The sequence below is a fragment of the Dryobates pubescens genome, chromosome 5, assembly GCF_014839835.1.
Source record: "Dryobates pubescens isolate bDryPub1 chromosome 5, bDryPub1.pri, whole genome shotgun sequence".
NCBI lineage: Eukaryota > Metazoa > Chordata > Aves > Piciformes > Picidae > Dryobates > Dryobates pubescens.
In genome coordinates this window covers 35808953-35822737 of record NC_071616.1, presented here as the reverse complement: position 1 = coordinate 35822737, position 13785 = coordinate 35808953, and the positions used below count along the sequence as shown (strand labels likewise).

The 13785-nt window shown below is 48.5% G+C and overlaps 1 protein-coding gene across 1 annotated transcript; it reads left to right on the top strand.

Moving 5' to 3' along the window:
- Positions 1-604: 604 nt before the first annotated feature.
- VASH1 (vasohibin 1) lies at positions 605-13785 on the top strand. The gene is made up of 7 exons (XM_054162003.1): positions 605-1181; positions 6027-6115; positions 7158-7214; positions 8259-8333; positions 9418-9799; positions 10159-10271; positions 10797-13785. Exons 1-7 carry the CDS (start codon positions 912-914, stop codon positions 10867-10869), a joined length of 1059 nt encoding a protein of 352 aa, XP_054017978.1. The 5' UTR covers positions 605-911; the 3' UTR covers positions 10870-13785.

Genomic DNA, 13785 nt, shown 5'->3' with positions numbered 1-13785 from the left:
TATCACAAATGAAGGACAAAGTCAAAACAGGCTCCACTACTTACTGCTTTCTGCCTGATAATTTTATCCCACCTGTTCTGTTCCTCAAAGCTTCCTCTACGTGGAAACACACTCTACTTAAAGCAGGGCTTTACCGCCCAGCAGGGCTACCCGCCTGGCCCCGGTCCGCCGGCCCTGGTCCGCTCGCCCCGGCCCAGCAGGCACACAGCCACGAGCTGCCCCTCACAGCGACCGTTAAACGGCCGCCTCGTGGCCCCACCCCACGCGGCCCCGCCTCCCCTCAGCCGCTCGCTCGCGCCCTGCCCCCCTTATCGCCCGGCCGCAGCTGCCTTATCACCCATGGGCAGAGGCACCCCTGCCTGCCCCGGCCCCTCGCTAGCAGCAGCCCCTCGCTAGCTCCGGGCGCGGCGGTAAAGGCGCAGCGGTGGGCGCCCGCCGCGACCCGCGGGACCCCGCACCGCCCGGCACGGGGCGGAGCAGAGCGGAGGAGCGCGGCGCCCAGCCCAACCCAGCCCAGCCCAGCCCGGCACCGCCCTGCGCGGGGGCTTTGTTACCCCGCATGCAGCATCTGCTGGGCAGGCGGCGATCCCCGCGCGCCCCCCCGCCCCGTGCAGCGCTTGGGAGGCGGCGCGGCGGGGGCGACCCGGCGGCAGGCCCGCCCCGCGCGGTGCCCGCCGTCACTGCCGCGGGCGCTTGGCCCGCCGGCGCCTCCCCCGCCGCGGCGGCCTGATGCGGCACCCGGCACCGCCCCGCCTGGCTTTTCCCCCCTTTTTCCCCGAAATCCCTCCGTCTTGATATCTCTGAGGGCGAGGTGGGGGCGGTGACGCCCCTTGCCCGGTACGCCGGCCATGCGGGGCGCGGTCCCCGGCGGCCCGGCGGCGGGCGGCGGACGCTGAGCGCGGGCGGTGGCGATGCCGATGCCGGGGGGCGGTGGGGCCGCGGCCGCCGCCAGGCAAACTTCCTCCGGCGAGGCGGCGGCGGCGGCGCCGCGGGACGAGGAGCAGCAGGAGGAGGAGGGCGAGGAGGATCTCCGCGACGGTGGCGTCCCCTTCTTCGTCAACCGCGGCGGGCTGCCCGTGGACGAGCCCACCTGGGAGCGGATGTGGCGGCATGTGGGCAGGATCCACCCCGAGGGGGAGAGAGTGGCGCAGAGGATCCGGGGCGCCGCCGACCTGCCCAAGGTGAGACGCACACCATCCCCCGGTGCTGCTGTGGCACGGGGACCCGGTGGAGCGGCTGGGCCGTCCTATGCCGGACGTACGAAGGGAAGAGGGGAAATGGCATCCTATAGGGAGGGGTCGCTCACCTGCCCCGCTTGAAAGCCGAACTCCCCAGCTCGGGACTGATCTCTCGGGAAAAGGGCCACCGGGGATGCTCTTGCGGGAAGCAATCACAGTCCAAATGCAGAGTGCGGGAGGGCGTCTGCGGGGCTCTGCCCTGGCGGTCCAGGAGTACTCCCTTTCCAGGCCTTGCTGGAAAACAGAATTACGATGGCTAATGTGTGAGCCCTAAAGAGGAAAACAGGACAAATGATGAAAAGATGAGGCGAGTTAAATTTAGAAGAGGCCAGCAAAATACTTGAGGTGGGAGGGTGGGACAGGCACAGTGGGCCTTTGAACCAGAAGAAACCAGATCTGGGTACAGTCTCCCACACCAAAAGGCATTCTTGTGCAGAACCCTGTCTGTCTGAAGAGTCTATTGACACCGAAGAGGTTTAGGAGGAACTGGCGAATACTTAACGAAGCTTGTTGCTGATGTCGGGTCTGATGTGATTTACGAGCATGTTCCTGACCTTACTGCAGAGAACTCTACAAAGTAAAGAGGAAGTGGTGGTCATTTCACTTAATCTTTCGCCCTTGTGCCGTAGTGAAACATTTGCATGTGAGTTCTTGTGATTGTTGCTATCTGTGTTGCACCTCAGCCAGAGAAAAATCTCCCCCTTTCATCGGCTTCCTGTGAACAAAAGCCACTGCAAACATTTGGTGTGTCACTCCATTGGCAGGTTATGAGAGTATTCCCACTGCACTAACAGAAGAGTCAAATACGAAAGCATGATTTTCTTTCTTTCTTTTTTTTTTTCCTGCTTGGGCCTTTTTAGTGAGAACTTAACCTCCTTGAGAAGGTAGTTTTAAGGGTGCAAGAACACGCTATTATATAGTGAGTGCACAGGCAGTGTATACTGCTTTCCATGAGGAACTCTGGAGAAGTGTGTGATGTAACATCCTTTATGCAGTGAGGAGTTATAGACATCTGTGGCAGCAACCAGAACAAATCTTGAATCCCAATTACATCCCCTATTCTAACCCCATTAGACTTTTCCTTCCTTTTCAGATTTCCTTCTTTTCCTCAGACTTTGTCCTGAGCCTGAGTGAAGGCTGGAAACATGTTTCAGGTCAGTCAGAACACACACTAATTAGTTTCCTGACCAAAAGCACTGACTTGTCCAGGAGTCTTGTGCATGAAAGGAATACAGTGTTCAGTCTGTGAATACAGTGTTCAGTCTGTGGTTTTGGTCTAAATGGGAAGTACTTCCACTGTTCTCACTTTATAGGCTTGGTGCCAAAGGGTTACAGTCAGGGGATACAAGTTGTATGTGCTGTTGCAGTAAAAGGTGAAATTCGGCTATCGGGGGTTTTTTTGGTGCCTACTAGCACCTCTGGGAATCAAATCTATAAACTCCACTCAGCACTCTGCAATTTGAGATCCCATTCCTAAACTCACCACACATACAGCTGAGAGGATGCTGAGATGCAGAAAGCAGCAAGGATGGATGGCTTTGTTTCCCCAGCTCCTTTTCCCCTCTAGAGATGTGTTTTTATCGTTGAGTGCTGCTTATACCACCACCTGTCTCTGTGCCATCAAGTCTCTTTGAATGACTGATGCAATAGATGCCAATTGGGATAATGAGTATACTCTGCAGGGCTGGCTCCTTTGAAAAGCCTGGAACTGTCCATGTGCTGGAGGGTAAATAGGCCTTTTCAGGTGTTGGGAATTGGACAGTGGTTTGCCTTCCCTGAAACATTTGGCCTTGAACAGTAGCCATTATTGGGTGTTGGGGGAAATGACTCCCAGAGACTTGTCCATAAAGTAAACAATACCATAAAATGATGACTGCCCAAAACTGTGATCAGGCTTTATAAATTTTCACAGACCATTTGCCAGGGGCTGTGTCTTTCCATGCAGTGTGAGAGCTCAGAGGTCTCCTCTGATCTCCATTTCCTTCTGGTAGATTCTGGGGTAAATGGGCATGGAGTGACTTGAGCCATGGTGGCAGGACACAGTTGATTGGCCATGCATGCTAGGCTTGAGAGTACTATTTCCTTTTGAACAACAGGGTGGGGTATTTGCTTTGCTTGGAACTGCAGGGACCATCACATAGGTAAGGCATCCACACTGGAAATACAAAGTGATGCATGTGCTTGCCTCACTGAGAAATTATGGATTTTTAATGAGGTTGTGATGAGGGCAGACAGGAAGAGTTGCATCTAATGGGCTCATAAAGAAAGAACTGGGAAAAAATCCAGTTTCTTTATTTAGCCTAACAACTGGAATGGTATTAAATAGCTCCCATGTCATTTCCAAAAAGTAGATTAGAGAGGTGCTTGGATACCTATAAACTCCATAAAAGAAACTGTTGCTAATATAGGCTGTCCAAAAAAGCACCTCTGTGATATGGATAAGGGTGGAGCTTTGTGCCTCACTGCTGCCTTGTCTCCTTTGCAGCGTGGCCCACTTAGTACATGAAAACCTCTGCTGTTCTTGTTCTAAAAGCAGAGTCCCAATCCCCTGCATACAGCCAGCCTGCTGGGTGCATCAATCTAAGAGGAGGGTGATGCAACCCCTCCACAAAGGTGAGAAGTGACCAAGAGAGTTCAGTCAGTCTGCTAAGCCTGGCAGAGTTATGTGCTCTGGGGAATCTGGGCTCTTTTCCTAGCTCTCTCTCCAGCTGTCACAATAACTAACAGGAAAGCAAAATAGACCTGATTTTCTATCTTTTGTGTTACCAATAAATTCCTCTTTGCTTTCTGGAGGATTGTGGAGACACCCTAATATTTATAGCCCTTCTGAGGTCTGCAGCAGATGATGCTGGATAAGAAATAAGTGTTAAGGTCTCCCATCCTGTCAGTGTGGAACTGAAGGAGGGAGACCTTATTCCTCTCCTCCTGCTTCTATTGCCCCATTAAAATGCTATGGACTTGATGCAAAAGAAACTGTAGCCCAGTCTGGGCTGCAGGCCCAGATCTCAGAGAGAGAGCACACTGTACTTTCATCAGTTTAATTACTTGAGGTGCAGGAGGCTCTTCTACATTAACTAGTCCCCTGCTGAACTGGTTGCTATTACTATGTCTCAGTGTTGCACAGGCCTTTAAGGAAAAGAGAAGTAGCTCCCCAGAATCATTAGTCTGTGCAGTCAACATGCACTTAATCCAAGCACCTCCACTCAAAAATCATGCAAGTCTGCATGCTGAAGAAATGAAACAAAGTTAAATAGTCAGGCTGCCCTGGTTGTTACTGCTTGCATTGTTTCTGCCTGGAAATGATTTCCTATGACTCAGTGTGTCAGCTCCCAGGCAGCTCACAAACTGACTCAGCTCGTGCAGTTCTAGAGATGGCTCCATCCCTGTGCTGCTCTCTGGAGCCTTCCATGCTCCTGCTGTGGCTGAACAAACCCAGTTTCACATCTGCTCCTGTGCTGTCTCCTAGAAGTGTGCCAGTCACACAGAGTACATAAATGAGACACCAGAGATGGCAACTGGCACCTCCAAGAGGTGCTAGGGAAATGGGTACCAGTGGCCAAATAGTGTTACTTACTTTTTTTTTTTTTTCCTTTTCATGTCAAAACATGGGAGAGAAAATAGATAAAGACTGAGTTTAGCTCAGTGTTTGCTTACTGATGGTGTTTGGAGCTAGTCTGAAAAACACTTAGACATTATGATTTCCAGAGGCAGTGACAGCTCCTCTCTCAAGGTTAAGCAGTCTGTGGCCCCTATGCTGTGTTAGGCACAAGCAGAGTGTAGCTGTGTGGCAAACCAGGGCAGGGAAATGATCTGACTGAAAACTACCCATACTTGCTGGCTTGGCTTCAGCTGGTTCAGGTGCCTGACTTGGTTTACTTGTGCCAACCGAGGGAAGAAGAAGGAGGTATGGAAATGAGTAGCCAGAGAAAGGCACATGGAGGGTGGTGAGTAGCTAAGTAGCACTACTGGCTATAAAATCACGGCCAGCAGAGGCAATTATGCACAGCAGCATGGAAGATCTGTTTCTGACTCATGCTTAGTTAGCTGTGGATAGCCCATCTCTTGGGGAAGTCTGGGGAGGAACTGAAATGCTAAAGCCCAAACTGCTGTGAAAAGCTGCAGTCTGGTGTCGGAGGGGTACATCCGTGAGCTGTCCTTCAGAGGGAAAATGCTGGGCTGTTTCTCCAAGTTCGTCAGTCACACCAAATTTGTGTCTTCTCCATCATATTCATCCTGTGGACAGAACCCTTCCCTTTCCTTAAACACATTTCCTCGGCTGATGACAAGTGTGCAGTTATCCCCTGTGGAGCAAATGGTGAGGAACATCTGACTGAACCCATAGGCTGAGGCCTTAGAATGGGAGACCACTCTGAATGGTGAACTGTCAGAGTCATCCTCTGACTACATAATTCAAAACAATGGGCACTGCAGGGCAGAGGGGAGTTATGGTGCTGTCAAGTCTTTGTGTTCTAGTCAGTGCCAACTCATCTGGGATGCCAAGAGGTAGTGAGGGACCTTTATATCCTTGCTTACAGGGCTGTTGTATGCTCCAATGGCTTTGGGGAAACATTCTCCATTTTCCCTCTCTCTGCTTATATTTTTGTTTTGTGCCCTCCAGTTTGTATACTCAAATGAGGCCAAGGTCCCTCAGGTGATAGCTTTCCAATTTGGGCAGTAAAAAAGGCTTGGTTTCAAAGGAGCACACTCCCTGTAGCTATGTGCCACCAAGTTCAGCAAGAAGGTGGAAAAGTTTGGAAGTAGTGACTTATGTTCTCCTTCCCATTTCAGATTCCTATACCAAGTGTGCCTGCGTTCCAGCCGTCCACCCCCATCCCTGAGCGCCTGGAAGCTATACAGCGCTACATCAGGGAGCTTCAGTATCCTTTACTGTTACCTTAGCCACTGGTATGGTAACTCAGGAAGAGGGAGCAAGGGGACATTCTTTGCCTGTGAAGAAAAGGTCATTCTGTTCTACATGATGGGGAACTGAAACCTGCCCCCTGAAAACAGGAGGCTGGATTTGGGATGGTTTGTTTTGTTGCTCTGTTTCTTTTCTAACTAGTCTACTGTCTGGTCCTGTTCGCTCCTGTAACAAACAAGTATGTTGTCAGGGGCCTTTTTTCACTACTCACCCTTCTAGTCAGTGACTTTACAGTACCAGGTCTTAGATGGACTACAAACTCTGTCACCTCACTGTTAAGACAGTGATGAGCTGTGGTGATGAGAAAACTTCTGCTCAGGCCATCCTACTTGAACACTCTTCTCTGTAGCTGTCTAAAGGACAGGCAGCCACCTTGGGTTTGTGCGTCTGGCTTATCCTGTGTCTTTATAGGCAGAGCTGCCAGTGGGACTGTGTACTGGGAAAGAGATTTCTTCATCTTTGTTGTGCTGGACAGCAGGTATATGCCATACAAGCACAGTCTAATCTGACTGATGAGACAGAGCTAGCTTTGGCTTCAGCCCTAAAACAATGTAAGAGGGCAGAAATTTTGGCACCTCTTGCCCATCTAAGGTGGTCATTCCCTAGACTGAGTCCCAGACAGCCTTAGAATAAGGTACTGTGAAGGTTTCAGTGTTCAGTGCATTCTGTGCAGACCAAAGCAGCCAAACTTTATTCTCCCCTGGTAACTGGAAAGCTGAGCAGCCCATGTGCTGTCAGCATGGACCTTTGAGAAATGGATTGGAAATCTGTGTGTGAGCAGGAGAAAGAGAAGAATTGACAAGATGGAAATACAGTGGAAATAAGAGGGGACTATAAATGGGAGAAATGCAGGACAGGGAGGTGGGGACTTTCTTGCATTACTGTTGTATTTGTGAAATCATGACTTTGCTGTGACAAAGTAACATGAAAGATCTTCAGACAGGTTTTCTTCAAAGTCTGCTCTCCAAGCTGCCAGGCCCTTGACTCCTTGCCTCCAGGTACAATCACACTGGGACACAATTCTTTGAGATTAAGAAGAGCAGACCTCTGACTGGGTAAGTGCTGGCAGCCCCTACAGCATTTAATCCTTGCCTTAAGATACTGGAGCATTGTTACTAGGCTCACTGTTAGTTGGTTTGGTTTTTTCCCCTTTCATCCCTTGGCCAACACCTAGGTGGCACTCAGGCCTTCCAGTACGGCAGCTCCTTTCTAGTTTAGATGACTTTATTATCTGTGGCCTGAGGCACAGCTCATCAGAGCTGTGTCTGGCCTTTCTCAAGGATGAGTAGGTTTTGTTGCCTCAAATCAGTAAATGCAGTAAAATAATGTAAATATATTTTAAAGATGCCCAGATTCTGCTTGGTTCTAATTGGAATATAACTATATAGACTTCTGGTGGATTCTGAAATTAGGTCCTGCCCTAAACAAGCTTCTTAAAAGCCAAATATATTTATAGGTTTAAATAAGTCAAAGGCTCCTTTGAATGCCTTTGCAGAATCTAGGCTCATACTTTGAAGGAGAAGAGGGATTTTCCTGACTGCAGATTCTGGGAAGAGCTGTGCCGTGTAAGTTCTTGGAGATAAGCACCTGGTGTTCACTGACTCTCTTGGCCAAAGTACTGAGAGTCTCCCAAGACTAGCTTCTTACTCTTGGTCCAGTCCATAGACTTATGCGACCCTAAATGTCTTGATCTGTAATCAGTGCAGAGAAGAGGGTTTTACTGTGCTTGAACCTTGTGAGGCAAACATTGCTGACTCTTGGTCCTTTAAGGCTTCTGCTTGCTATCACATTGGTGTCCATCCAGAACTCACTGAGCCAAGTGCTGTGATCTCCCTGAGAACAGAGGTTGGCTTAGTAGGCAGCTTCACTGCAACTCACTAAAAGGAGTTTCTTGTAAGCAGCAACAGCATGTGGTAGAGACCTAGTTTGGACTTAGTATCTTCCTAAAGAAGATATTTTCTTCTGTTCCCTGTCCTCAGTGGGTCACCTTCTCTCCTGCAAACCTACATTAGATATATAGTTGAAAACAGCTGAACCACCTGTACTTGGACACACAAGCCCTCTAACTACCCTCGTCTTTCCCTTGTCCCACTCTGCAGGCTGATGGACCTGGCCAAAGAAATGACCAAAGAGGCCCTGCCAATAAAATGCCTGGAAGCTGTGATCCTGGGAATGTATCCTTTCCTCTTGGAATTGTACATGTCTGCCCATCCTTGGGTCTCTTCTTCTCTCTTTTCCTCTTGGAATTTGCATGTCTGCCCATCCTTGGGTCTCCTCTGCTCTCTTATGATGCTTTGAGGCTGCTGGTGGTACTGTTACCAAGGCTCACATCCCTTTGTTTTCCCATCCCAGTTCTCCCCCAAAACCCCACCAATAATATCCAAATCCAAGCAGTTCTCTCAAAGTATCAGAACTAGTTCTTTAGAGTTGCTTCTCCTTCCCAGGAAGGGTGATGCTGCTTTGGATAATACAAGGGAATAAAAAATGAATTTAGCATCTAATGAACATCTAAAGAGGGGCAAAAATATTAGCTAGAGTTAGGTCAAGAAGTCCTTTGTGGAGACCATTGTTTCCCTACTGCAATGTTGCCTGCACGTGTTCTACATTAAAGTAAGTTAGGGAACCTCCCAACATCTAATTCTGGAGTATGTCACTTGACTATTGTGTGTAACACTGCCTGCCAGCTTAGGCAGTACCTTTATTAATTCTAGACATGTCCCATCTTTACACATCTTTCCTCGTTATCTTTCAGGCTTAGTATATGTCACTCAGGCTATAGAGTCCTGATGCACATTGACAAAGCCACCTGGAGGGGCATAGATGGCAAGTGAAGGGTTCAGAAGGGTAGTCTGATGGGTGTTTTGTTCTGAAGGTTCCTTGGTTGGTGTGTTAAATAGTAGCTAGTCAACAATTGAAACAATGTCTTAATACTACAGCATTACTAGTTTGGGAGCTATGGAATACAGTGCACTGAAGTGTTAGCATTGCAACTTCTGCATCACAGAACTGCCTTGAAATTCACTTCCCTTTGTTGACTGTCTTGTTGAAGAGGCCAACTCTGGTTTCCCCGTGACCCTGCTGAAAGCAGGGCAGCTTGCAAGGAGCTGGACTCTTGATTTGGAGAACAAATGCTGCCAGTGTGATGCCTGCATCAGTGGTGAATCTGCTGAGCAGGCTGGGAGGGTTTCAAGCAGGAAGGAAACATTTTGTTAAGAAAATGTTATCACTGGCTGTTTCCTGAACAGTGGCTGCCATCAGTTACCTCACCAACAACATGACCACGCTGGACCGTTTCCCCATCAGCTTCAAAACCCACTTCTCAGGGAACTACTTCCGACACATTGTGCTGGGGGTGAACTTCGGAGGCCGCTATGGGGCCCTGGGCATCAGCCGCCGCGAGGAGCTCATGTACAAAGCACCTGTCTTCCGCACACTGAGCGAGCTCATCTTTGACTTTGAGGAGGCATATCGCCGCTGCTGGCACACGCTCAAGAAGGTGAAGCTGGGCCACTGCGTGTCCCATGACCCACACAGCGTGGAGCAGATTGAGTGGAAGCACTCCATCCTGGATCTAGACAAGCTGACACGGGAAGACTTCCGCAAGGAGCTTGAGAGACATGCCCGCGATATGAGGCTGAAGGTGAGCAGCAAGGATGGAGTAGTTTGCTGCTGCATCTGCTGTTTTGCCTGGCTGGTGGCATGCTGGGAGAAGGAAGCGGCAGGATGATCTCCTAGATGGTGGTGGACTAGAGGGTGAATTGGAAGCTGGGGGCACTTTTCCTTTGTATGCAGTCCCCTATTGGACTTCCATGCAGTACTGCAGTTGCAATCAGCTTGGACTGTGTACAGTCCTTGGAGCCACAGCCCTAGTTTTTTCTAGCTTCTGCACTTTTGCCTTGCTTTTGTGTGTTTTATTCTCATATAATTAATTTGTGTTTTCTAGTTACTACTTGTATTGGTTTTCTGCTTATGTTGCTCTTACCTTAATTTTTCTGGCAGATTGGGAAAGGAACTGGGCCATCATCTCCCACCAAGGACAGAAAGAAAGATGTCTCCTCCCCACAAAGAAGTCAAGCCAGCCCCCACCGGCGCAACAGCCGTGGGGACCGACGGTGAGTGGGGTTGTTGAGCAGAGGACCCATCTGCAAAATCTCTGCTTTGCTCACAGACTCCACCTTGATGTCTGGTTTGGGATCTTTCTGATATCTTACTGGGGTTCTTTGTAACAGGGAATACTTCTCTGACCAGCTGCTTTCCTCCTTAGTCTGTGCCTTTATCATTGCTTGGGGAATGTGGGGACAGCTCTTCCATTGTTTCATTGGCAGGGAGAACAAAGGCAGTTTAAGTCTTGGCTTAAACAGGGGTCTGAGCTCTGGTGTCTCATAGACTTGTGCCCCAAAAGGATTCCAAAAATGACACTGCTGTCAGTGAGGGTGTTTTCCTGAAACTGACCTGGGGTACCAGAGTGGACTTCTTACTCTTCCTAACCTGCATTCTCTTCTGTGGAGGTTGCAGAATAATCCTGCCTTCAGTAGTGTAGCATAAGTATGAAGTTTTCTTGTACCTTTTCATCTGCTATTATCCATATGTGCAGCATCTCTGAAGTTTCTAAATAGTTCTTCCCTCTTTGTTCACAGACCATCTGGTGAGAAGAAGCCCGCAGATTCCAAAGCCATGCCAGACCTCAATGGGTACCAGATCCGAGTGTGAAAAGAGCTGTGCCACGTGTGCCTGTTTCCACAGACTTCTTGCTGACCACAGATGGGACCTGGACCCACCTGCAGTGATTCTGACAAAAGGGACGGGGGAGCAGGAGCAGAACAGTGCTGACCTTCCCAGGTACTTCCTAGTGGGACAGCCCCAGGGCTGGATCCCATGGGTCCCAGAGAATTCACCTGCCTGTTTCTGGGAGAGGTGTCCATCTCAATTCACTGAAACAAGTATTTTTAAAAAAAAAAAATAAAAAAGGTCTGTACATTGGTGGGAGTTTGCTGCAGGAAGAATATGAAGGTAGTGGGGTCAGCAGACTTGCTTTTTTTGTGTGTTGACAGCAAGTAGATGAAGCATCTTGTCACCAGTACTTCTTCTGTCTGCACAGAAGTCTTCAACCCATGCAAGGCCTGCAGGGCTGAGGGAGAAGTGATGCTGAAATGGAATGTCCCCCACATCTTGTACAGAAACTCCTGGTTTTTCTTTATGAACACTTTGTTTAGCATTGCCCTCCTGAGAGACAGAGCTGAATTTACTCAGCCTGATCATACAAGAGCCTCTTATCTGGAGAAATGATATCTTATGTGTTTAGTCATACCTATTTGAAAGCATTTCATTGTCACTGAGGGGGCAGACAGTGGGGTGATGATCCCCTAACCCACTGTGATGCTGGACAGGTGTTGCTGTAAGTCCTTTTGTGGTTGAGTGGGTCAGGATATGCCTGTGCCACTGCCATATGAAAATAGGCAAAGAGACCTCAATTGTCCCAGGAGGCAGGGGCAGGTAGAGACTGGTGGGAAACCTGAACTTGGAGTCATCTCTTCATAGTCCTTCTAACTTCTAGTGGCTGCTACTGTGAAAGCTTGCAGAAGGCACTTCAGTCACTCAGGTATGAGTTAAAGAAGGATTTAATAATGTGAATAGGTTTTACAAGCTTTTTCCATTTCCACAAAGATCTTGCTCCTTCCTCACTGTAGTGTTAGTGCTAGGGTTACAGACACCTGTTGGTGGAAAGCCCTGCTCAAGTGATTGCAGCTGCTTTCTTGACAGCTCAGCCTGGAGCTTCCTGAAAGCAGTTCCCCACCCCAGTCCCAGAGCTGTGCTTGTGTTCTGGCTCTTCAGACAGCTGCAGTATTCAGCAGCAGCACTTATGCTTGCCTGCCCCAAAGGGCTGGGCCAGGCCTTTCTGCCTGCTTACAGCCTTGACCCTTCCTACGCTTCTTTTCAGGAGAGTGTTGTACTACTGATTAAGCAGTGTAACGCTTGTCAGAAACCTGGAGCATTGTCAGGCCTCTCTTTGAGGCCTGGGGCCTGGAAAGAGTGGGACTGCCAGAAATCAGAACAGCATGGGCTTGATGTGATTTGGATGTGTGGATCTGGGGGATGCAAAAAACTCGTGCTTGGGAGTGGGAGTATCCTTGAGAGAAAATGAGCTTTGTTTTATCACAGCACTGACAAGGAGCTTAAACTTCCTAAAATACTACATACTTAGTTTTGTTGGAATTGGGTTTATTGTTTCTGGTGGTGTTTTGCTGCAGTATTGCACCCTCATATAAGCAGTGCTATTTTGGTGGCAGAGAATGGGTTCTTATCCCCAAATAAATCAGCTCTTCTGCTGAGTTAAAACAGTGTTAATCCTTGAAGCACCGCCCACAAGCGATTTAACTCAGGCCTCACAGGTTCCTAATTGTACATTCTTAAGTGTGATGTAACTTGCAAGGATCTATATCTGTACCACTGCAGGCTGTCCTTCCAAGCTCTCTTTGTAGTGTGGACTTTTCTGCTACAATGTACAACGGGGAGGACAATCCCTAGGGAGGTGGCAGAACGTGCTGCTGATCCAAGGTAATGGTAATCCAGAAGAGGATGCCAGTTTTCCACAGTGCAGTGCAACACCTATCCTGTCCTTTGCACTCCAACTACATACAGCAGTTTGAAATCAGCAGAAGGGAGGCAAGCATCCATTTGAATGTGTCTTCTGGTAAATTTTGTGTGGCTGTAAATTAAGACATATACTGTCTGGATGCTGACAGTGATGTTAGCTGTAAAGGTACCACAGTTACCTGTAAATAAGATGGGTCACTTGGAAGCCACAAACTGCCTTTGCATAATGTTTGCTACATGCAATGGACTCAAGAGTTCAGGTGCCACTATGAATCACATGATAAACAGAAGCAGCAGCGAGCAAGGGAGGCCAAGTGCCACATTTTATTACAGTGGATTAAATCCAGAAAAAAAAGATGACAGCCAATTAAATGAAAGTAGGATGCATCCTCACCATGATTTTGGTTGGTTGGTTAATTCAGAGTAACTGGAAAGCTCTTGAAAATAATTAGTACCTTTATAACCTTTGATGAGCCTTTTTAGATGGAAAGGAAGAGAAGTATGTTGGAGGGAGGAAGACTTCAAAGAAGATGGGGCAAGTGAGGGGTCAGCTGCAAGCTAATAATGCTTTCATGAGTGGAGGGCAAAAGGGATGCTCAGCAGTGTTAGATCATAAAGTTGGAATGGCTTAAAACAAAATGCTTTTCTTTGACCTGGTAGTTAAGCACTTTCCTGCAGGATGTAACTAAGGCCAATATAAAACCAAAGGAAGCGGATGTTTAAGGAATGAATGACAAGTAGAGTTTAAGGTCTCTTAATTCTCAGCTATAGCCAGACAAGGATATTATCTTTCAAGGTTTAGTTGTACTATTATGTATGTTAGGAGGCAACTCTTGTGTATCTGATGATGACTTCTCAAGATGGACACAGTAGCAGACATGAGCCCTCCTCTAGGGTTACTATTTCAAGCCTTTTACTATGTCTCTCTGCGTGGTAGAATTCCTGCCCCTCATGTTTTCTCTATCTCCAGATCAGCAAATGGTGCAAGAAACTGGAAAATGACCAAACAGTTGTTCCCCTCTTGTTCTTGTG

Bases quoted from the DNA above. Each gene is read 5' to 3' on its own strand.
- VASH1 (XM_054162003.1), top strand. From the start codon at position 912: ATGCCGATGCCGGGGGGCGGTGGGGCCGCGGCCGCCGCCAGGCAAACT. The intron at 6,116-7,157 runs GTATCCTTTACT...CCTTGCCTCCAG, and splicing joins CGCTACATCAGGGAGCTTCA to GTACAATCACACTGGGACAC. The intron at 10,272-10,796 runs GTGAGTGGGGTT...CTTTGTTCACAG, and splicing joins AACAGCCGTGGGGACCGACG to ACCATCTGGTGAGAAGAAGC.